The 21,614-nt window shown below is 64.9% G+C and overlaps 3 protein-coding genes across 5 annotated transcripts; all 3 read right to left on the bottom strand.

Annotated features, from left to right (window-relative positions):
- Positions 1-44: 44 nt before the first annotated feature.
- FUT7 (fucosyltransferase 7) lies at positions 45-2,236 on the bottom strand. The gene is made up of 2 exons (XM_031676122.2): positions 1,683-2,236; positions 45-1,593 (listed from the first exon to the last, which is right to left on the bottom strand). The coding sequence occupies exons 1-2, from the start codon at positions 1,693-1,695 to the stop codon at positions 578-580; spliced, it is 1,029 nt and encodes a 342-aa protein (XP_031531982.1). The 5' UTR covers positions 1,696-2,236; the 3' UTR covers positions 45-577.
- Positions 2,237-7,140: 4,904 nt separating this feature from the next.
- On the bottom strand, positions 7,141-13,080 carry NPDC1 (neural proliferation, differentiation and control 1). Of its 3 annotated transcripts, none has more exons than XM_072960555.1 (9): positions 12,562-13,072; positions 9,637-9,786; positions 8,357-8,485; positions 8,101-8,268; positions 7,964-8,030; positions 7,796-7,880; positions 7,636-7,718; positions 7,385-7,481; positions 7,141-7,299 (listed from the first exon to the last, which is right to left on the bottom strand). In XM_072960555.1, the coding sequence occupies exons 1-9, from the start codon at positions 12,671-12,673 to the stop codon at positions 7,231-7,233; spliced, it is 960 nt and encodes a 319-aa protein (XP_072816656.1). In that variant the 5' UTR covers positions 12,674-13,072; the 3' UTR covers positions 7,141-7,230. The 3 variants fall into 3 exon arrangements, with proteins under 3 accessions (XP_072816656.1, XP_072816657.1, XP_072816658.1); XM_072960556.1 differs by having other exon boundaries at positions 7,636-7,715; positions 12,562-13,071; XM_072960557.1 differs by lacking the exon at positions 8,357-8,485 and having other exon boundaries at positions 12,562-13,080.
- A 1,395-nt stretch (positions 13,081-14,475) lies between these two features.
- On the bottom strand, positions 14,476-20,246 carry ENTPD2 (ectonucleoside triphosphate diphosphohydrolase 2). The gene is made up of 9 exons (XM_031676121.2): positions 20,016-20,246; positions 18,518-18,635; positions 17,763-17,913; positions 17,428-17,587; positions 17,121-17,348; positions 16,435-16,689; positions 16,233-16,352; positions 15,201-15,335; positions 14,476-15,103 (listed from the first exon to the last, which is right to left on the bottom strand). Exons 1-9 carry the CDS (start codon positions 20,130-20,132, stop codon positions 14,900-14,902), a joined length of 1,488 nt encoding a protein of 495 aa, XP_031531981.2. The 5' UTR covers positions 20,133-20,246; the 3' UTR covers positions 14,476-14,899.
- Positions 20,247-21,614: the final 1,368 nt, after the last annotated feature.

Raw genomic sequence — 21,614 nt, forward strand, 5'->3', positions numbered from 1 at the left:
GTGTGGCCAGGGAGGCCGGGGGAGGCAGACTCGACACATGCCGCTCTTGTGCTTTGTTTCTTTATTGATGGGTGCCCTATCCCCAAGGGCACTTCGGCTGCAAAAACCCCTACGAGCAGGTTGGCCATCTTGGGTGTGGGCCGCACAGGTCTGCACACCAAGCTCCAGCCTGCACATTCCAGACATGGGGACCCCAGCTCCGAGGGCCCTTCCCCCAGCCTCTCTCAGCTCCGTGTCTGAGGATAGCCTTGACCCACCCACGATGTGAGCGAGGTGGAGAGGGAGGGCCCCTGCAGCCCCTCATGTTTGGTCAACCTCAGCAACACGCACCCCCATTCCTCCCTCCCTGCCCCTAAACACTGACTCCGATGCCCATGGGCCCCCTCCTCCCCACAGCCTGCCCAGACTAGCCTGCTCCTCCATTACCCTTGCTTCCTGGCTCCTGACTCCAGCCTCCAAGTTAGCCTGATGTTTGCCGAGAAGCCCAGATGCCAGTGGTTTGATTTCAACACCCAGCCTTCCACCCACATTGCCAGCTACGCAGCCACCCACCCGTGCCTCCTCCAGTGGGCAGAGCTCAGCCCTGGAACCAGCCCTTGAGGTCCTGGTAGACCTGGCCGCGGGGCAGGTGTGGGTAGTGGGTGCAGATGGCGCAGAAGCGCTCCCTCCAGTCGCGGAACAGCCGCAACTGAAGCCGGTCTCGCCAGGCGAAGTAGCGCCGATAGTAGCTCTGGTTCATGCCGGTGAGGAAGGCGGCCAGCTCTCGGGCTGAGCTGAAGTCGTCCACATGCACAAAGGCGTCAGGTGGGGCAAAAGCCTCATAGGTGGCCCTTGAGGGCCCCAGCACCACAGGCACAGTGCCGGCTGCCAGCGCATTGTGCCAGAACTTCTCGGTGATGTAGTCTCGGTGCTGGGAGTTCTCAAAGGACAGGTAGAAGAGGTAGCGGGCCACGGTGGGCAGCAGGCAGTCGGCGCACAGTGGCTGCCGATTGGCGCGGCCGAACACATCCACCCGCATGTGAGGTGCCAGCTGCCGGTACAGCTGCACACGCCGCTGCCGCTCCTGGAAGTTGCTGACCACCCAGGTGGCCACCCCATTCTTGGCCGGCAGCGGGGGTGCAGGCCCTTCACGGGGCTCCAGGCGGCCGTAGGGCACGAAGATGTCGGAGTCTCGCCGGTAGCTCAGCACCCAGTTGAAGATGCCGCGGAGGCGGTCGAGGCCGTGGGTGTGGCTGGGTGATTCCATAGAGGCCCACACCCAGGGCTGCCCAGGGGGCCGATCAGCCAGGGGCAGGCGGGCCCGCTGGGTCTGCAGCTCTCGGTGGTGGAAGACCACAGCGTCGGCACTGGCCAGCAGGCTGCGGTCGGTGGTCAGGCGGCAGTGGGCTACCCCGTAGCTGGTGCAGGTGTTGCTGGGCAGCTCTGGGGGCTGCTTGGTGAAGGGCCAGTGCCAGATGAGGATGGTGAGCGTGGGCCGGGGTGCCGGAGCGGCCCCAGGGGCGGACTGGAGCAGCCACAGCAGCCACAGGGCTGCGAGAAGGGCTGCGCTGGCCAGGGCTCCCACACCCCGAAGGCTCCGAGCGAGGCTGAGCCCTGCACAAGACAGAAGAGAGGATCGCTCCCTGGGCTCCCCACGGGCCCCATCCTCCCAGCCCAGGCCTCCCTAAAGACCAGACACTCACCGGTATCACGCATCGACAGCTCCCAGATCACTCACCCAGGAGGCCAAGGTTTTCAAATCACAGCCGCCTCTGCGCGGGGATGCCCTAAAATCACAGCTGCGCTCCTGCACTCACCCTACCTGGAAACGCCCTCCTTTCATCTGCCCAGGACGGATGAGGGAAACCAGGGTGCCTTCCCGCCCCTGCCCCGCCCCGCCCCGCCCCACCCTGGAGGTGAGGACCTTTGGCATCAACTGCCTTCCTCATCCTGCCTCCCCCCGCTAGTCCCGTCTGCTGAGGGTGGCGGGGGCAGGAGGGGCGCCCAGCCGGGGTTCAGCGCCATTTCCCCTAACCCTGCGGGTCCCTGGAAAGGCCTGGTGATGGCGGGAGGCAGGAGGAGAGGGTCCGCTCAGCCCCGGGGAAGGGGAAGCCATCCTGAGTGGAGGGGCCCCCTCCCCAGAAGGGTGGCCCAGACATGGAGGACCCAGCTGCCGCCCGCCGCCCAGGCCCTGGTGCTCCCTCAGAGGCCACCCGAGCCCAGGCCGGCACCACCTCCCCCCACGCGGTGTCATCACCCACTTCCCCTGCGCACCGCCCGCTTAGCTCTGCCACCGGCTCCCAGACCCTCTGGCAGCAGATGTGCTATGTTCAGCTCTTTGCCGGGAGCCTGAGGTTTCTCCCGCTGCTTCTCGTTGGGCCTCCTCCCCAACCCCTGCGCCTCTCGGCACCTTGTCCCGGAACCCAGGTTCCCAGAGAGCAGTTCTGTCACAGGGTCCTAGGGGTGCCTGCGCACACAAGGCTGCAGCACGTGCCCACAGTGGGCGGACGCCAGGCAGGGCCTGGCCCCGGACAAGCCGTGGCGTTGCTCTACCTCCCCTACCCGAGGACACACGTCTGCAGAAGCCCCAGGCTGGGCGTGGGCCTGGGTCCCAGCCAGGCTCTGAAGAGCTGCACGAACTTGGGGGCTCCAGACTCTTCTTCCAGGGCCCACAGCCCAGGCTGGGGGTGGGGGCAGGGAGGGGGCTTTCCAGGCTGGAAAGGGAAGGAGTCGTTGCGTCCCTGACGTGGGCGGGCACAAGGCTGGTGCCTTCTCCAGGAAAAGGAAGGCTAAAGCCCAGAGGCCCTCTCTGCCCCCACCCTCCAGTCAGCCCCGGGGGCCAGACATGGAGGTCCAGTTCCTTCCCCTTTCACTCTGGTTCCTCTGAGTTGGACATGTGGCAAGTCAGTACAATCTGACAGCCCTGAGCTCCGGCCGGCATCCATCAGCTTCACCCCAGCCGGACATGGCAGGGCGAGGAGGCCTCAGGCCAGTCCGCTTCTTGGAGGCTGAGGGCTGGGCGTCAGGGAAACAGCCAGGAACGGCTGGCCAGGTCTGCCGCCCAGACCACCCCAGGGTCTCCGTCACCCTGCAGGCCCTGTCCTGCTCCACTCTGGAGCTCCAGGGCTGCTGGCCTCCCCCAGCTCCTGCCCCCCAGTGAGGACAGACAGCCTTGAGGGCAGGAGCCGGGGAGCTGGCCGCAGATAGAGGCATGTCTGGCTGGGAGCGGGTGGGGGTGGGGGTGGGATGTGGCCCCTTTGAGGCTCCCCAGCCCCTGCATAACCCCCGAGCTGAGAGCTGAGCTGCGGCTAGGTTTTGCGCAACCTTGAGGAGGGGAGTGGGGCCGTGGGATCTGTCGGAAACCAGCTGGTGGACCCAAGGTGTGGGTGTGGCAGCCGGGCCTGGCCCCCCGCCGGCCAGCACCAGGCCCCGACCTGAATGTGCAGCAGTGCCAGCCCTGCCCTCCCAGCCCCCAGCACTCGTGGAGATGGCTGCAGCAGCCTGGGCCTTTGGCATCGCCCCGAGGAGCCCACCTTTCCTCCCTGCGGCGGGCACCCTGTGGGCAGTGGGGGCAGGCAGGAAGGAGCCTATCCTGCCGCCGCCCGCCAGCGACCAGGCTCCTGGCCACCAGAGCCCCTGCCCTTCCTGTTTGCAGTGCCAGGCCTCACCCACACCCACAGCCTGCTCCCTTCCTGGGTGGACCTGAACGAGCCCCCCCGCCCTTGCTCTGGGTTTGCTGCTCCCCAGGGCCCCTCACACATCTGCCAGCTTGGGTTGGCAGCCAGGGGCCCTTGTCATGGGAACCCGCTGCCCGGGAAATGGGCCTCCATGGTTTGGCCCAGAAATGGGTCAGAACGAGAGGCTTTCAGAGGAAAAAGAAGACGGTGAGTCAAAAGGAAAGTGGGGCCTCCTCCTGCTACCTCAGCCCTAGGCCTCGGAGTTCCTGCAACACCAGTGGGCACCGTTCAACCCCAGCTTCACAACCTGCGAGCATCTCAGAACCAGGAGCATGCCGCCACTCCTGGACCTGCTCCTGGGCCAGCCTCCCCGTGGGGCCCATTGAAGAAGCCGCAGTCTGAGGGCCATGCCCGGACAGAGGGTCCCCAGCCTGTCCCAGGGTCCCTGCTGCCCACCCCCCAGAGCCCCAGGGAAGAAGATCCCCCTTTCAGGGGCCCCTGCAAAGAGACAGGGCCCGCGGGACTCGGGCAGGGAAGGAAGGGCAGGGGTCTGGCATCCTCCCTCAGCCCACATGCCTGGCACAAGGCCCTGAATAGCTGGATCCCCCTGCTCCTCACCTGGCTTTCACGACATCCATTGACTCCAGGTGAGCTCAGCCAGCCAGCCCCTGCTTCTGTCCAAACTCCCACAACCCCTCTTCCTTTCACAGGCCCTGGGAGGCAGCGGGCTGTCCTGGGTGGGAGCTGCTGTGCCCAGCCCTGCCCCAGGTCCCCTGCCCGTGAGCACCTTCCTGGGTGATTTCACCCCTGCCCTCTGGCCGGACACCATCCAGAGCCCCGAGTCCTGAGCCCACTGGAGACTTCCACAGGCCTGGCCTCTGCAGCCCCCAACCCCTGCCTGGTTCTCACCAGAGGGAGGCCATTGCTGGGGGGGGCTCATGGCGCACCTGTGCCTCCGCTTCTTAGGAAGCCCCCCAGCCTGGTGTCCTCCCGAGCACAGCGACAGAGGGTAGCACCCCACCAGCTCATCATTGACCCTGGGGGTGAGACCATGCTTGGCACAGACTGTGCGGGGTGGCCACCCCACCCCAGGAGCCGAGGAAATGAAAACCTCCCCAGCTGCAGACCCCAGGAGGAGATGCCCGCCCACTGCTGTTCGGACCAGCCCTCCTGCCAGCCTGGGTGGCCGGGCTGGTCCAGGATTCCAAATCCCCAGCCTACAACCCGCCCCTAAGGGCGTCCTGACATAGAGGAGCTGGTATCCGAGCGGAATAGTGTCTGGGGTGAGGCAGATCCAGGTGTGGGGCACAGGCACCCGGAGGAGGCCCCCGCAGGGCCGGGAGCTCTCCCTGGGTGGGATGTGGCCTGGGCAGGAAGGGAGGCAGGGATGGAGGGGCTGGCTGGCCTCTAGGTGCCCCCGAGGAAGCTGAAGGCTGCCGCCTGCTGTCACTGCCCTCATGCTGCCCCTCAGCTGGGGGCCCCTGGGCCACCTGCTGGCCTCTGTACACCCACCTTCCCCCAGGGGCTCCCTGAATCCCCACCTCACCCTCTTGGTGAGAATAAAGGGTGCGCTGGCTCCCTCTGCTGCCTTCCCTCCCACTCCTGCAGGAGCCGGTTGCTTGGGAGCACAACCACCAGGGGGCCTTCTGGGCACATGCCTGGACTCTCTGCTCAGGCCAACACTTGGGGCCGACAGGTGGACAGCTAGGCTCCGACCCTCTCTCCCTAAGGCGGCAGTCAGTTTGGGCTGGGTGCCCCCCACCCCTGAAGCCCCAGGTGCCGTCGTCCAGAGGAGGTGGGTGTCAGCTGGGGCATCGGCCCCCCCAACCCCGCCCGGCGCTGCCCAAGTCAGGCCAGCAGGAGTTGGGAAAAACAAGTGCCATGACCCCAGGGACTGACCCCAGAGCTCGAGGAGAACCCCCGGCTCTGGGTCTGCAGGGCCCGGCCAGCGACAGAATGGCCTGGGTGCCTGCCTGCCTCTGCCCTTGGGGAAGGCCTGAATCTCCCCACACCCCAGCTTTCTTCATGGTCATCTCTCTTAATGACACAGAGTAAATGAAGATGGACATGCGGCCCCTATCACCCTGCCCTCATCCCACGCAGGTTCCCAGCTCCCTGCGCTCACCATCCTCCATCTGGCACACCAGTGCACCAAAGGGAAACTGAGGCGCCCCGCTGAGGGCCAGCCTAAGGCCACAGCCAGGCAGTTGGGGTCTGGGGGGACTCTCCAGCCTGGGTGGGCTTCAGCTACAGATACATACTGCTTTAGGGCAAGCCATGAGCTCTAAGCAGACCCGACCCCTTTCCCCAAGTCTGCCCCCACCATCTCTCCTCAGGGTCCCATTTGTCCCAAACGGCTTTGTCCTCCCCATTCAGGGCCACCTCTGTCCATCCAGGAGCCTGAGGTCCAGCCATCTCTGGACTCCCTACCCCCAGGAACCACTAAGGGGCTGCTGAACCCAACCCATCCCTCCTCCCCAGCCTTGGTGGAAAGACAGGTCTAACCCTCTTAGCCTGTCCGCATCAGGCCCTGCCACTCCCTGGACCCCGGAAAGCCCTCTCCCCAGCCCAGTCTTGGCAATTTGACCACCAAGTTGGGTCACCACTCTGGGCCTTCAGCTGAAGATCCCCCTCCCCTGCCTCCTTGCTCCTTGGTGTGGGGTTGGGGCAGATCAAGACCCAGCTCCTGGCACTCAGGGCCCATGCCACCTCTTTGTCCTCACCTGGCACCCCTATTCTACCTGCCTGTATGCAGCCTGGGCCCCCCTCCTGGCACATCCCTTCCCCGACATACTCTGGTCGGGGCCCAGGAGCCTGTGTGGGCCCCATAACACACCCACAACCAAGGCCTGCAGCCTGTTCCTTCCTGCCTTCCGGCCCAGGTGGACGCAGGGCAGGGATGAAGGCTGTGGGTGCCCATGGCCAGGTGTCTGCGGGTGCCTGCTCCCAGCCCTTTCTATCAGACCCAGGATGGGGTCTTTGAGGGAGGAGCACAGGAGCATCAACTCCACACTGGCCTGGCCCTGCGCTGCACTCCTCCCCTCCCCTGGGGTGGGAGTGTTGGTGGGAGGAGACCTGGATGAGAAGTTTGGGGTTGGTCCTGCCTCTGTGCAAAAATAAAGCCTCTCTCCCAGTGGACGGTGACAGCGTCTTCCCAAGCAGGGAACAGAGATTCCCCCCTCTCTGGAGGTATGGGAGGAAGCCAGAGACCCCCCACTCCCGGGTCCCTCCACCAGGGCCCCAAATTGAGGGGGAGGGCAGGTCAGTCTCCAGCACACCCAGGCAAAGTCTGGAAATGTACTTCAGTTGGCTTGTCTCAGGGATTCCCAATCCATGCCTGGTCTCTAGGGTTCTCCACCCCTTGATTGGGGGTCCAGACTCCAGGGCACAGGAGCAAGGAGGACACAGGGTCCCTGGCCGCAGGGGGAGTCTCCCCTTCAAGGGGCTACCAGCTACCCAGCCCCCAGCCACCAGCACGCAAGTGTCAGAAGAGGGTCTCTTTAATGGGAAACGCCAGGCCCTGCCCCTCCCCACCAGTGGGCAGCATGTCCGTGAGAGGGTATCCGCCTTTGGGTCACTGCAGCGGGGGTGCAGACAGCGAGGCATGGTCGAACAGTGGGTTCCGAACCTCCATCTCTCCCGTCTGTGAACGCTGGCGTTAGGTGGGTCCAGGGCAGCGGAGGGCCCCCTAGCTGGTTAGGCCCCCCTCCCCCACCCGCAGCACTCACCGGGGCCAGGCCTGGGCACTCGTATACAGTGAAGTCGCCGTCTTCGTTCTCCTCGTCGGAGGAGACAGACTCCAGCTCCTTGGGCGGCTCTTTATGCCTGGGTAGGGACAGGATGGCTGGGTCCTCCCACACGCTCCAGGTGCCAGTGGCCCAGGATAGCAGGCGGCAGGCCTGGGGTGGGCGTGGCCGGGACTGGGGGCGGGGCCCCGGCGGGGACTGGGGTGTGGGCCGGAGTGGGCGGGGCTTCTCACCGCTCCAGGCACCGCATCTGCTGCCTCTGGTGCTGATAGTGGTACATCTCCGCGCTGTGCGCCAGCCGCTGGTCCCCGGGCTGCTGAAGGAGTGGGGAGGGAGAGTCAGGCCCAGTGGCAGCAGGGCGGGGGCGCGCACAGCATGGCAGGGGTCACGCACCGAGATTCTGGGCGTTGCGGGGGAGCCCGGTGCCTGTGGGGCCGTGTAGTCTGCCTTCTGAGTCAGGCGGATGTCCCTCTGCAGCCTGTGGGGAGTGGAGAGATCTGCAGCCTGAGGCCTGCAGGGTCACCGCCCGCCCGCCCTCAGCCCAGCCGGGCCGGCACTCACCTACACCAGCAGAGAGCCGCCATGGCCAGCGCGGCCACGCCCGCCATGGAGAACGCCAAGATCAGCGCTGCAGGGAGGGGACACGGTGAGGGCGGCCTCCCAGGCAGGACCCTGCCTCCCTGACTGCCCAGACCTACCGAGGGCGAGGCCATCACCGTGTCGTGGCGCCAGTGGGGACATGTGCACAGGCCCAGATGACACCGTGGAGCCCAGGGAGGTGTGGGGTGTAGGCGACGAGGCTCCCGGAGTGGAGGGGAGGCCCAGGTCGGGGCCCCGGCCATGCTCTGAGAGTCCCAGGGTGGCAGCTGCCAAGAGAAGGCAAATCAGAACAGCAAGACCAGGCTGGGGCCGGGGGGAGCGGGGAGATGGGCAGGGGGTGGGACAGGGTCTCACCAGCCTCCAGGAGCTGCTGTCGCCCGAGGGGTGGGGCCATGAGCCTGGAGTGCCCTGCCTCCTTCTGGGCTAGCTCCTGGGCCAGGAAGTCAATCTCATCTTCCAGTCTGGGCTGGGGCAAGCCCTCCCCTGGGGAGGGCAAGGGGCCATCAGGTGGAGAGGCCCCCAGCCCTTTCCTGGCAACAGCAGCTACAGGTGGCTTTCCAAGAGGGAGAAGGAGGAAGCCCATCCAGGGGCCAGCCACTGGCCCAGGCCTCCTTCCTGCAGGCCCCTCCTAGACACCAAAACACCAGGTACCAGCCTGCATCTCCCGGCCATCCCGGTTGCCATGGTGACAACGGAATGATGCAGCATTCCCAGGAAGGTGGGCAGAGGGCAGGGGTGCTCAGGGAATGTGCAAAGGCCAGGAAGAGAAGGACAGGGGTGCCCCATACCCCACCCATGACCCACAGAGGGGTGGGCAGAGCCCTGGAACCAAATATCACCCAGCCCACCACCTCCTCTGCCAAGAGGGGCAGGACTCCTCAAGGAATGGGGAGAGGCCCCATTCTCTATCCCCCACCTCTGCCAGGTCACCAGGAGGAAGGGAGAGCAGCTGTCAGGGCAGGGCTGGTGGCTGGGCCTCCCTGACCCTGCCATGGGCTGCATGGTTCAGACAGAGGCTCCAAGTAGACACCCTCGCTCAGCATCCAAGGAGCAGAGCATGTGCCTTCTTCAGCAGGCCTCCACCCAACTTGCTGCAGGAACCTCCTCCTCCAGGAGGCCCTCCCTCCCCACCGGATGCTTCAGCTCCCACAGCAGCCCTTTGTAATGCCCGTCACACCTGAAGTCACTCAGCGTCTGGCTGGCACCATCCCGACAGACTCGGCTCAGGTCAGTGGGCAGGGCCCCACCAGTGCAATCAAGCAGACAGGACGAGCAAGCAGTGGAGAGAGGAACGCTGGGCAAAGAGCAGGGGTGGCCCGGGGTGGGGGGGGGGCAAAGTAGGGGGTTTGGGGCCAACCCTGTGGAGACCCAGGCCTGGGAGCTCTGACCCCGCCTCCCTCGGGGTCAGCTCAGCACTTCACACCAGACACCTCTCACCCTGGGAGGGGCTGTGTGGCCCAGGCCTCGGCCTACCACCCGGCTCTGGGCTAATGCCACATGGAAGGATCATCAGGCTGCTCAGAGGGTGACGTGAGAGTCCCTGGCACCCCACAAAGCTCACGAGACCTGGGAGCTGAGAATGGGGGTGAATGTATCAGGTAGGGGAGGGAGGAAGGATGCCTGCTTTCCCGTACCCGGAGGCTGGCGCTGTGTCCTGGGCACACAGAGCCCCTGAGGATCCTCCCGGAAGGGCTGAAGGCAGGGCCCACAGACGTGCGCACCCGGGGGGCACCGTGCCCGCCTCTTCAGGGCACAGTCCAGGCTCCCAGGACAGGTGGCGACATCTGGGAAGGAAGCAGAGGCAGAACAGGGTCACGGCCCTGCCTGACTCAGCCCCTGCCCAGAAGCAGGACTGTCCTGGCCATCCCAACCCCTCCCCACAGACCTGGAAGAGCCTGGCTCCGGCCATTGTTCTGGGCAGGCCTTTCCTCCCAAGTGCCAGGGATCAGAACCAGGAAGACAAACAGCCCTAACGCATATCGGAACTCCTCCTGCCCCACCCACTCCCCGGAGTCCACTTTCCAGGCCTGAGCCAGCTTTCTGCACAGAAACTGTCCCTTACTGTCCAGACAGCACTGGGCTCTCCAGGGCAGGGCCACGCAGCCCTCCAGTCCCGCCTCTGGTCTCAACGTGTCCCGGAGCCAGCTCCATACCCTCTGACCAGACTGGGAGCCCCAGAGGGTGGGGCCCAGATCTCTCTGGCTCAGAGGCAGCAAAGGATTCTCTCCTCTCCCTACATAACAGGGTCGCCTCCCATTTCAGAGCTGTACCCAAATACCTCATCATGACGTCCTACAGCCCCAGGGAGCCATGCTGGAAGATGGCACAGAACAAGTGCCCAACAGTCCCCACCACGTCTAACCTCCAGCTTGTCCTTAGGGCACAGCGGAGCTGCTGGGGTGGGGGAAAGCTGGGATGGAGTGGGCCAGTCTCACTTGCTTCGGAAACAGAAACTGGGCTGGGGTCATTCCTGCAGACACCACTGCCAGGACTGGGGAGTGCCTGAGACTACAGGCCAGGCCCAGGTCCTAATTTGGGGCCCAGACTTCAGTGTTCTGTACACATGGCCTTGCACTGGCCCTCCCCACCTTGGCTTCCTCTCTGGATGCAGAAGGTGAACTGCCTTGAGGCTAGGGAGTATCTCAAGGCCTCGGACACTGGCCCTAGTCAGGGACAGCAGAGTCAGTGGGATACCCAGCAGAACCGTCAATCCTGTTTGGGGAGGTTGGGATGGGGGTGTCTCTGGAGGACCAGGACCACTCCTCTCAGCCCAGCTCCCACTGCAGGAGGATGACATGAGGCATCAGGGAATGCTGGCTCTGTCCTTCTTCAGACCTTGACCAGACTGGCTTGGTTTCCTTGGTAACTTGATACTCAGCCTCCTGGCGGTAGGCATCTCTTTGAGGAAGTTCCAGCAGCTCCGACTGCAGGCAGGGAGGTGGGCAGAGGCTCCCATAACAGGGACTCCCCCTCCTGCACAACCTGGGTCAGTGAGCTAGGCCTGGGGCTTGGGCTAGTTAAAGTTTGAGCCTGTGCCAGCAGGTCCATCTGGACGTCACCCACCAGCTGGGCCCTTGGGGAGCCAGGCAGTCCCAGCTCCTGGTACCAAGAACCCAGAGCGCGCCAGGCCAAGGGTAGGAAACTGATGCCCAAAGCTGACTCTGGGTTCTGGGTTCCAGGGGTCTCCCTCTACTCCGAGTCCCCCAACCCAGGAGCACATGGCTGCTTGTTTAGTCCTGGGAAGGCCCCCACTCCAGCCTCAGCGTGCAGGAGGAGGTCTCGGGAACAATGGCAGCTGGAGAGTGACTGGCACGCTGCCCAGCATCTGGGCAAGTACACAGCTGATGAGCAGCTGGCACCTACCTACCCCAGAGGCTCAGCACAGGGACTGCAGTCCATTTCCTCGGGAGGTCCCACCCTGCATGCCTGGGAGCCAGGCCATCAGCAGGCAGCCTCCACCATCCCTGGCCAGCCATGCTCTGGCCCTCAGGCTTCCTCAGGAGCCTCCCCTGGTCATTCTAGGCCCCTGTCCAGGGGTGCTATGCCCAGGAGGAGGCTGGCCCTGCTCGGGTCTCTTGAGGCCACATACACACACCACCGCCTAGGTTAGCATGTGAGCGGCACCACATACTGGTCACTTATCTTCTCTGTGCCTCAGTTTCCTCATCTGTAAAATGGGCTAAGAATAGCTCCTCTCCTACAGGGATGCCAGGAGACGTGACTGAATGTATGGGCGCAGAGTCTCCCAGTGCAGCCTCCGGGGCCAGGCGCGTCTTGGATTCTGGGCTCCTGCAGACCTTTGATTCTCAGTGTCCATCTGAAGCAGGGAGAGTCTGCCAGGACCCTGGGCTCATCCCTCTCTGCCTGAGGCCACCCTGGCGGGTACCCCCCAAACCCCAGCATAGAAGACAGAATAGAGGGTCCCTCCAGGGCGAGGGTGAGGGATGAAGCAATGAGGCCGGAGGTGCCTCCTGTCTGATTCCAGAACAAGACCCTAAGCCTGGGACAAGCTGTCAAACGCCCAGGAAACTTCAGACAACACTATGGCAGCAAAGCAAGGGACCCAAGGCACAGGGACAGGCAGACCAGCACTATGACTCCGACTCCAGGACAGACACGGGCGGTAAGGCCGGCAGGCGCCCAGGGCCAGGCCCGCATCCGCAGCTCCAGACACGCGCGCACACACAGAAACGCCCATGGGACGGACTCCAGGCCGCCAGCCCTCCTGAGACACTGATTCACACAGGCTCAAGGACCCAGACAAAGACAAGAAGCGAATGAACTTCAGGCTTGCCGCCAAGGACCCGGGAGAAGCCCCATCCAGAGGATCCTTTCGGCGGTCCCGCGCCGCGCCCTCCCCGCCGGGCCTGTTTACCCAACCCGGGTGAGGCGGAGCCGGCGCGGTGGCTCGCGGGCTGGGCCTAAGGGACCTGCAGGCCTCCGAGGCCCGGGCGAGGGCGGCGGCGGGGAGGATGCCGGCGGCGCCGCGCGGCCCGATCCCCGCTCGGCGACCCCCGTTTCCGGGACGCCCCGCGGCGCGCGCCTAGCCGCTCGCTCACCCGGGCGGCCGGCGGCCGCACCGCGGAAGGCCGCGCCGAGGACGAGACCGGAAAGCAGCAGCCGCAGCAGCCGCAGGTGCCGCGGGGAGGGCGGAGGGACAGGCGTCGCCATCCTTCAGCGCCGCCGCCGGGGCAGCATGGCACCGCGCCGCCCGGGGCTCTGCGCGGGCTCTGGGCGCCGCGTCGGGGGAGGCGAGGGAGGCGGCGGCGGCGGAGGAGGGAGCGGAGGAGGAAGAGGAGGCGGAGGCCGAGGAGGCGGAGGAGGAGGAAAAGAGGCGGCTGTGGAGCTGACGCTGCGGCAAAGGATCCGGGATGGAGGCGAGGCGGCTAGCGGCGCGCGTGCCCGGAGTGCGCCTGCGCGCTCCACCTGCGGGGGCGGGACGGCGTCGTCAGGCTGCGCCCCCTCCCCCCCTCCAGTTCAGATCTCCTCAACCCACCTACTCAGGCCTCCGGGTGCCTCAGCCTCTGCGGCTTCTGCAGTCGGGGGCCTTCTCTAGGCTAGGGATGGGCTGGGAATGGGCTTCGCCGGGGTGCGCTTCTCTCGGGCCCCTTGTGTCTCGGGCTGCTAACCCTCCCCCCACCCCACCCCCACCCTCCCACCCCTGGAGCAGAGGACCGGCCTGGGCCTGGAGGCACATTCTCCCAGGAACAGAGGGACACCGGCGCATACAGATGGACAGGCGCACAGGGATGCACAAGTGTGCCCAAGACCCACCGGGCACTCAGAGACACCCGGGAAAAGCAAACAACACGCACAGAACTAGGCCGGAGCCGTTGGCCAGTACAGTTGGAGTGGGGCGGTCGCTGTCAGCGAGGCCACCAGGGGGCAAGAGTGACCCGGAGCTGCTGCTGACAGACAGCTGGGAGCTGTCCACGGTGCCCAGATGATAGCCTTTTAGCTCTGGGGTGCCCCACTACAGCAAGCACTGGGATGAACCTCCTTCCGCCCGACCTGCTGCCTCCTGAGAGCACACCCACCTAGAAACCTCCCAGGCTCACGTCATTGAGAGAAGGGCGGGCCCCCACAGCCCTCTGCTCGCTCTCAGCCCTTTGTGTCTCAGAACTCCAAAGATGGGGCTGGCTGCCCTCAGATTTGTGAAATGACTCAGAAGCCGGCATAAGTGTGTGTGTGTGTGTGTGTGTGTGTGTGTGTCTCTGTGGGGTGGGGGGGCGGTGATGAGCAAAACTAAGACTGCCATCCTCTCCCACAAGGCACTGACCAGACAGAAATAGTGTCTGAGCTCACTTCCCAGAAAGGGGTGGTGGTGGGGAGATGCAGCCAAGACCACGCTTTCCCACGCTGGAGAAAACAGAACTTAGGGTGAGGGGCGGGGGCAGAAACAGCTGATGGGGCTGGCTGATGTCTCTTGGGGAAGCAGAATACAGCAGCCAGGCAGGAGGTGAGCGCTGTCTGGTGTGATTGTGCAGCTTGGCTCTAGAGCCATGGCCTTCGCAGGGTTCATCCCTCTGAGCAATGACACTCTGATCTCAACATCACCCCCCACCTCCTGTTGAGGGTTTGACCCCTTCCCCAGTGTCTTGGGCACTGTCTGCATCCTAGTCACTCGCCTTGCCCATTAACTCCCCTGTCTGCCACCTCCACCCCAGGCCAACTCTAGGCTAGGCCCAGCCTCCAGTCTGGCCCAGGTCCCTGATGCAGACCTGCCCATGCTCCAGAGAACTCAGGGGACTCAGGGACTGTCTCTGGGCCAGCCAGCTGGCAGCTACTCCAGGCCGCAGTGTTGGGGCAAGGGACTGGAGTCGGCACCACCCCAGCTTTGGGCCTGGAGAGGAAGTGGAAACAGCCCAGGCCCACCCTTGGGACCAGAAGGGGCCCTGTGTGGTCAGCACAGCTGTAGGGAGGGAGGGCAGGTAACAGCAGAGAGGCCCCACCCCACAAACATTCTCTCCACTGCTCTATGAAAAACTTTTTATTACAAAAGTTTTACAAATAGGCACTGGGCTCGTTCCCAGCCTGGGGACTCTCCCCACTAATACCCAAGACTGGAGGTGGGGGGCACCCTGAGGACCCTGATTATCAGAATAAAGTCTCCACTCCCCTAACACCAAACCCTGCAGTCACAGGTTGAGGGCTGAGGGATGTCTGAATCCCTCACCCCCAGAAAGAGGAGTTGGAGCACAAGGCCTTGAGGGGAAGTGAAGGCTGGAGTGGGCAGGAGGTGACAGTAGTCACCCATCCTAACCCCCTGTGGGCGTGGGCTCTAAAGTCGTGCTCCCAGGCTGCATTAGGCACAGAGATGTTGCAGGTGGGGTGAGGGACAGGGTGATCTGGGGATGGGGGGCGTTGGGGGCTGGGGCAGTTGCCCCCAGCCTGCCCTTAGATGACGCTCGGCGACTTAGCAGAGCACGCCTGGCGCAGCAGAAGGACGAACGCGGCCAGGAGCATGGCAGCGAAAAGCAGGAGGAGGACGACCCAGGAGCTGAAGTCTGTCACCTTGCGCAGCCCGGGCGGGTCGGCGGGGATCAGGTTAGTCAGGTTCAGCATGTAGCCAAGCGCCCAACCGACCGCGGTGTCCCCGGCCTGCAGGAGAGAGGCGCGGTCTCAGTCTCTGCGCAGCTCGGGAGGCCGTGCCCCGCGCCGGGTCCCGCCCCCCGCCCCCCTGCTCGCCGGCTCCCACCTTCTTCTGGAAGGTCACGCCTCCGAAGGTGCCCTCGTCGAAGCGGTAGCCTCGGCTCAGCAGCTGCTGCACAAACATGGCTCCGGCACAGTAGTCCGGCAGGCGGGCCCTCTCCCAGGGCGCTCGAGCCTGCAGCTGGGATGCAGGTGGGAGACTGTTGGGCCGGCAACCACCGGGAGGTCTCTGCCCCACCAGGGCAGGAGACCCCATTGCAGGCCCCAGAAAGAACGAGGCTGAGGGGGCCACCCCCAGACAAGGCTGTCCCCTTGGGGAAGAACAGTGTGACTTCTGGATGGCAGCAAGCACCTGTGCCTGGGAGGTAGACCTCCAGGGTGGCCACGCAGGGAGAAGAGGGCTGCAGCAGCCTTGGCACATGGTCAGGGGAACAGGAGAAGCTCCAGGCTTGAGCCCCAGCCCCTGGGCTTGCCCCCTGCCCCCCACTTCCCACCATGCCCAAGTCTGCCTGAGACTAGACACGGAGAGGCCAGGTGGGGGCCTCTGTTACCACCTGACACTCGAGTGTTTTCTCCTAGAGTCTCCTTATCCTCCAGGTGCTCAAAACCCTCCATCTTACTTCACCTGGGACCACTGTGGCTCAGTGGCAGAAGCAGAAACCTGGGAGCTGTTTTCAATTCCTCACTCACCCACCCCAAACCCTGCCAGTTCTACCTGTTAAGTCTCCCTGGTGTCCTTCTACTTCTCCCCTGGTTGGCTGTTCTCCCCTGCCCTGCCCACTCCATGCTGCCTGCTGCCACAGGGCCTTTGCACTGCCTATTCCCTCTGCCCTCCAGATCTCGGTTCTAGGGTCAGGCCTCAGGGAGGCTTCTGCAACCCCATCTCATCTGGCTCCTGGCCTCCCTGCAGTATCCTGGTCATGTTTCAAGTCTGATCAGCAGCATTTCCCCCACTGCAGTGGGCACTCTGAGAGGCCTGGGGCTCCCTCTACTTGTAGAGCAAACAAATGACTGGGAGGCACAACACTGGCTGGTGGAGCCCCTGTGCAGCCCTGGAGGAGCGAGGAGCTGGCCTCACCTCACTCCATGTCTGGTTGCAGACGGTGACCACAGCTGCCTCGAGCTGCTGCAGGGTTGCCACCGGCAGCCCCATCACAGTCCTCAGGAAATCCACTGTGTAGAAGAAGGCGGAGAAGGCCTGCGAGGGGAGCACAGTCACACACTGACCGGGACCCAGGCCCTTCAGGGCACTGGTCCCCTACAGCCACCCCCAGACTCACGATAAAGTTCCCAGCCACAGGGGGCTGGAAGATGCCGTTGAAGGAGCATCTAGAGAAGCGGCAGGAGGAGAAGTTAAAGAGCTGGGAGATGAGGCCGCGGCACAGGGCAGGGTCGCTTCTCCCTGACAGACTGATCCTGGCGCTGCTGTTGAAGGTCTGGGGCCGCTGGGCCGCAGTGCATGGTGACTCGTACACGTCCCGGAGCAGCATGTGAGTGGAATAGCCCCTCGGCCAGCAGGGGTGGAAGCCATGGGCCTGGGGAAATGACAACGGTGTGTGTGGCACTACCCCCACTCCAGAGCACGGCCCACCACCCCAACCTGAGGGCCAGGTGGGACCTCCCCAGAGGACCAGCCTGGTGAATTTCCCACTTTGATAACATCTCTTCTGAGCTTAGGAGCAATCCTTGGCTCCCCATTGCTTGCTGGACCAAAACCTAACCTCCTCTGCCACGCACTCTGCCCCTCTGAGATCCACCCTGGCCCTCCTTTCTCCCCAGCCGGGCACTCACCAGGCTCACCCCAGGGCCTTTGCCCGTGTCAGAACCCTGCCCATTTGTCCCGCCAGCTGATGGAAGCCCAGCTTTGCTTCCCGCCACCTAGAGAAGCCCCCGCAGCACGGCTGCCGTTCAGACTCCACTCTGGCCCTTGGCCCCAGCTCCAGGAGAACACGGTATGCAGGGGTACCTGGAGCGCGCTGGCCAGCAGCGTCTGGAGCACCTGGTCGCGGCCATAGCAGAGGAAGCTGTGGGTGTAGACGCGGTAGAGCTGGCCGTAGAGCCGCAGCTGGACCTCGCTGGCCGGATCCTCAATGGGGCTGGCTGTCTCGAAGGTGATTTGTGTGGAGGCTCCCCCCAGGTCCATGGCCCCCAGCGTCCCCTTCCTTGGCCGGAACCACTGGCCCACCCAGCCATACTGTGGGAAGCAGAGGTTGGGGTCAGCCAGTGGGTGGGTGCCACACCCTGTGGCTCGTGGGACTGGCCACCAGGCCCACCTTGATGAAGTTCTCCAGCAGGTAGTTGGCAGTCACCCAGCCAAACACCCCCTCTTCCTGGCCCGAGAGGATGTGGGCACCACGGAAGTCAAAGGGGTACTGGGTCAGCGTCTGCGTCACGGCCGCGAGCACGTTGGCTGAAGCCTCTGGACTAGTCAGGCTGTGACACCAGGAGGACTCTGAAGGGTAACTCCCTGGTATCTGCCCAGCCAGCCGAGGGGGTCCCAGCCCAGGGTGGCTGCTGGGGGTGTGCGGGACCCATCCCATGAGGGGACCACCCCATGCGGAAGCTGTCATGGGGCCCTGAGGACAGGAGGCAGGGGGCGGACACTCACTTCAGCAGGCGCATACCAGCCGTGGCTCCCAGGTAGAGGGGTGTGCCTGAGTGTCTCTCCTTGGGCACATCCTGAAGCGCCTGGTCCAGGCATTCAACAAGACTCTGGCCAGCCCCAGGAGGGTTGTCCGCATAGCTAGAGATGCCCCCGCCTAGAGGGAGACAGCAGGACGAGCTTAAGCCTGATGGGCAGCCCCCAGGTGGGCCACAGGCCAGCAGGGCGGGCAAGGGCTCATGCTCCCAAACCAGGGGGCAGCTTTGACATACCTTCCCAACGTAAGCCCTCAGAGACGCTCTGTTTGGAGACAAAGGGGCCTGCCCGTGTGCCACCCACAGTCTCTGAACTGCCACCTGCTCAGTGGATGTGCACACAGGTGCCAGGACAAAGCACTGGGCATTGTCAGCCCAACCTAGCCTCCCCAGGGGCCTGCCTGGGTGTGCCCACCAGCTCCTCGGAGCCCCTCCTATTCCACCTGGGACACAGAGGCCAGTCTTGGGCCAAGCAAGGCCCAAACCTTCCAGCTGTTACCTGGGGCTTCCTTTCTGGGAACTATCCACAGCCCCTCCAAGGCCCAGGGTCTCAGCCTCCCTTTTGGGGGCTCCTGCAGCCCCTGCCTGGAGTGGGCCCCACCTGGCATCAAGCAGGGAGGCCTGATGGCTTGGCTCTGCAAAGGCCAAGGCCAGAGAGGGTTCTTGACACCCTGCAGCACGTGGGCATCCAGGCCAGGGGCTGTCTGGTGCTTGGGGGACCCTTACCGTGTACATCACAGGAGCTGTGCTGACCCACGATGCCCGTGTCATTCTCCTTGTCCGCCGGCCACTTATAGATGAACATGGATGTGTGGGAAGAGCCAGCATCCAGGACGATGCCATACTAGGGGTGGGGTGGAGGTCAGCCTCTGGAGTGGGCCGGGGCCCTGAATGCCATGCCCTTTGGCTCTCCTAGGTCTCCACCACCCACCCTTGCTCCACCCTACGTCGAGGTTGGAAGTTTGAGAATGAAGTTCTGAGCCTCAGAGAAGGCCAGGGGGAGAATGCGAGCAGAGGTAGATGGCCATGCGCCTCCTCCCCTCCAACGCAGGAGCCTTCCGAGCAAGGGCGAACTGAGGGACCGCCCTTGGAACCTTGCCTCTGGGGGCATGGGGTCCTCAGGCTGGAAGAGAGACGCCAGCTGCAGGAAGGCACCCCCTCCAGCCTGCTCTTGCTTCCCCCTCTGTCCCCATCTCTGACTTCAGCCCAGCCTGAGGATGTGGAAGCAGGGACCCTGGGGGAAGGCTGGGCTGAGGCTGAGCATGGGCCTCTGATCGCCAGGGTGCCCCCTCCCTGGGTGCCAAAGGCAGGGCCAGAGAGAACTCAGTCCCAAAGAGCTGAAGGTCACTGCATGGGTCTTCCTTGCAGGTTGGACGAGCTCAGCACCCCGCTTGCAAGAGCCACGTTCTAGTGACTGCCTCCAGAGTTCTGGTTTCCTATAGGGGGAGCTGGGCTGGAGAGCATGGCACCCTGAGCGCCAGAGAGACACCTCCAGTTGTCTCCCAGAAGCAAGGAACTCCAGCAGCAGCAGGCCAGCTCACCCACCCCACCCCACCCAGTAGTCACGCTTGGCTACAGAGTGCCCACCCCTGCGACCCCCATCCTGGGCTCCTAGTTGGAGCACCCACCATCCACCCACAAAGCAAGCCACCCACCAGCGCAACAGAGAGTTAAGGGAACTCGGGCTCCGGGACGCCCAGTCTGGCGGGGATGGGTTTGGGGGTGAGTGGAGAATCGGGCCCAGCCGACCCGGACCCCTTTAGGACCAGCCAGGGCTGCCCCTGCACTGTCGGAGCCACCAGAGAGGTGGTGGTGGGGGGTGTCCTTGGGTGTGTCGCACCCCATCTGGGAAAACCCCGAGCCGAGGCCTCTTTGGAGGCTGAACCCGGCTGGGCGCGCGGGTCGGGGGCGCCCCAGGGAGCGGAGAGACGCGCCTTGGCGGCCGCGCCCTGACAGGCTCCGCAGCGGGCGCGGCGAGCCGGGAGTTCCTCGGACTTCGGCCTCCAGCACCACGTCCCCTGGAAGCGTCGCCGCAGCGCTGGGGACCGGGGCCCCGAGAGCGGCAGGGGGACCCGGGACCCCATCCCACCCGGCCGGGAGCTGAACGCGCGGGGCCAGGGCCGCCACGCTGGGGCAGCCTGGCCCTGCTCCGGTCCGAGCCTCTCCCGCCCGGCGCCCCGGCCTGAGCCCGCAGCTCCGGATCCCCGGGCGCTCGAGCGTGCACCTTGAGGGCGGGCGGCTCCCGGACGTCGCGGGTGGGGACGCACAGCAGCAGGAGGCCGAGGAGGCCGGTCGCAGCCAGCAGCAGCGGCGGCAGCAGCGACAGCACCTTCCGGGCCATGGGCGGCGCGGGAGTACCGGGCGTTGACAGCGGGGCGGCGGGGAGCTGGGAAGCCGAGGTCCTGGGGCCGCGGGGTAGGCGCCCGGGGCGGGGCGTGGAGCGCCCGGGTCCACGGCTGCCACGCCCACCGGAGGGAAGCCCCGCCCCGCCCCGCCCCGCCCCCGCACCCCGGAGCGCAGGTGAGAGACCGCGCTGCTGAGTCTCCCGCACTGCGCCTCCCAGCGCCCCGGTTGCAGACACGGCGCCCTGGGGCCATCTCCCACCTCCCTCCTTCCTGCCCGCTCAGCCCCGGAGGTTCTTCCCTTCCGACCCGCCGCCTGACCGCTAGTGCTTGCCCCCAGGGTCTGCCTGTGGGCGCTCCAGAGTCCCACTCGCGCAGGGCCCAGAGAACCCCAGCGCTCCCCAGCAGTCCCGGCGGCCGGCGGGCTTGGCGGCAGGAGGCCCGGCGTGGGCTGGCTCTGAGGCAGGCTTGTTCCGAGGGTCATTCTACTGGAGGGCCCGGCTTTTTCTTGGCCTGGTCCTGAAGGATGGAGGCGCCACCAGACACAAGACCCCGACGTGGGCTCCTGCTTGGTCCCTGCCGTGCCCTCCCTGCAGGAAAGGGCCAACCAGCCTGCGGCGCTGACCCAGCCCTGGGCTGCACTGGTCAAGCCCCCGAGACACTGAGCTGGTCCAGGCTGGGCCTGCCCTGGAGGAGCTGAGCCCAAAGCTGAGCACGGAGCAGTGTGAAGCCAGACCTCCTTCACACAGCCAAGGTGACAGGTGAGGACACAGGCAGAGAGGAACCGACAGCCACAGTCAGACCAAGCCCAGAAGTCGGAGAACCAAGCTCAGGTAGGCCCAGCCCCCACCTCCTGGCCCAAGGCCAGGGCCATCGCTGCTGCCCCTTGGCCTAGGGGCCCAGAAGCCTGGACTGGGGAGGTCAGGGTCTTCCCAAGGAGGGAACAGGAGGAGGGTCCTCTGCACAGAAGGCCTCATCCTGGAGAGGAGGGGGAGGGTCCCCCAGGCCAGGCTTGTTGGCACACAGGTTCCCCACCCCCTACCTGCACAATGGGGTTAGCAAGGGCTCAGCTGGCCTGAGACCTCAGCTCTGCCCTTCTACCCCATGGAATGTCCAGCTTCTATGCTGTGAAACCCCAGTGCCCTGCGTGCCACGCTGGCCAGAGTTCACCCCCATTATGTGCAAAATGGAAATCCCAGCAGCAGTAGCCATGTGGCAGGACCACCCAGGAGTGCCAGCGCCTGGGGGTGGGGCACTGGGGGACCTGAAGGGCAGCCTTTGATGGGCACAGGGTCTGGGCAATGCCCTGGCCAGCTGGAACCAGCAGCGACAATTGGGATGGCTGGGATGGCTGCCCAGGCTGAGGGTCTGGTGTCACAGGCCCAGCAAAGGAGCCTTTCTTCCAGCTCAAGACCCCGGCGGGAAGGATGGGAGCCCTGGGAGGTCGCTCAGCCTCCCCAGCCCCGCCTGGCTGGGCCCCA

The sequence above is a fragment of the Vicugna pacos genome, chromosome 4 (assembly GCF_048564905.1).
Source record: "Vicugna pacos chromosome 4, VicPac4, whole genome shotgun sequence".
Taxonomy (NCBI): Eukaryota; Metazoa; Chordata; class Mammalia; order Artiodactyla; family Camelidae; genus Vicugna; species Vicugna pacos.

Bases quoted from the DNA above. Each gene is read 5' to 3' on its own strand.
- NPDC1 (XM_072960555.1), bottom strand. From the start codon at position 12,673: ATGGCGACGCCTGTCCCTCCGCCCTCCCCGCGGCACCTGCGGCTGCTG. The intron at 8,269-8,356 runs GTGAGACCCTGT...TTCTCTTGGCAG, and splicing joins ACAGCAGCTCCTGGAGGCTG to CTGCCACCCTGGGACTCTCA. The intron at 7,300-7,384 runs GTGAGTGCTGCG...CAGCGTTCACAG, and splicing joins AGTGCCCAGGCCTGGCCCCG to ACGGGAGAGATGGAGGTTCG.
- ENTPD2 (XM_031676121.2), bottom strand. From the start codon at position 20,132: ATGGCCCGGAAGGTGCTGTCGCTGCTGCCGCCGCTGCTGCTGGCTGCG. The intron at 18,636-20,015 runs GTGCACGCTCGA...CCCCACCCCTAG, and splicing joins GGGAGCCGCCCGCCCTCAAG to TATGGCATCGTCCTGGATGC. The intron at 16,690-17,120 runs GTACCCCTGCAT...TCATTTCCCCAG, and splicing joins TGCTGGCCAGCGCGCTCCAG to GCCCATGGCTTCCACCCCTG.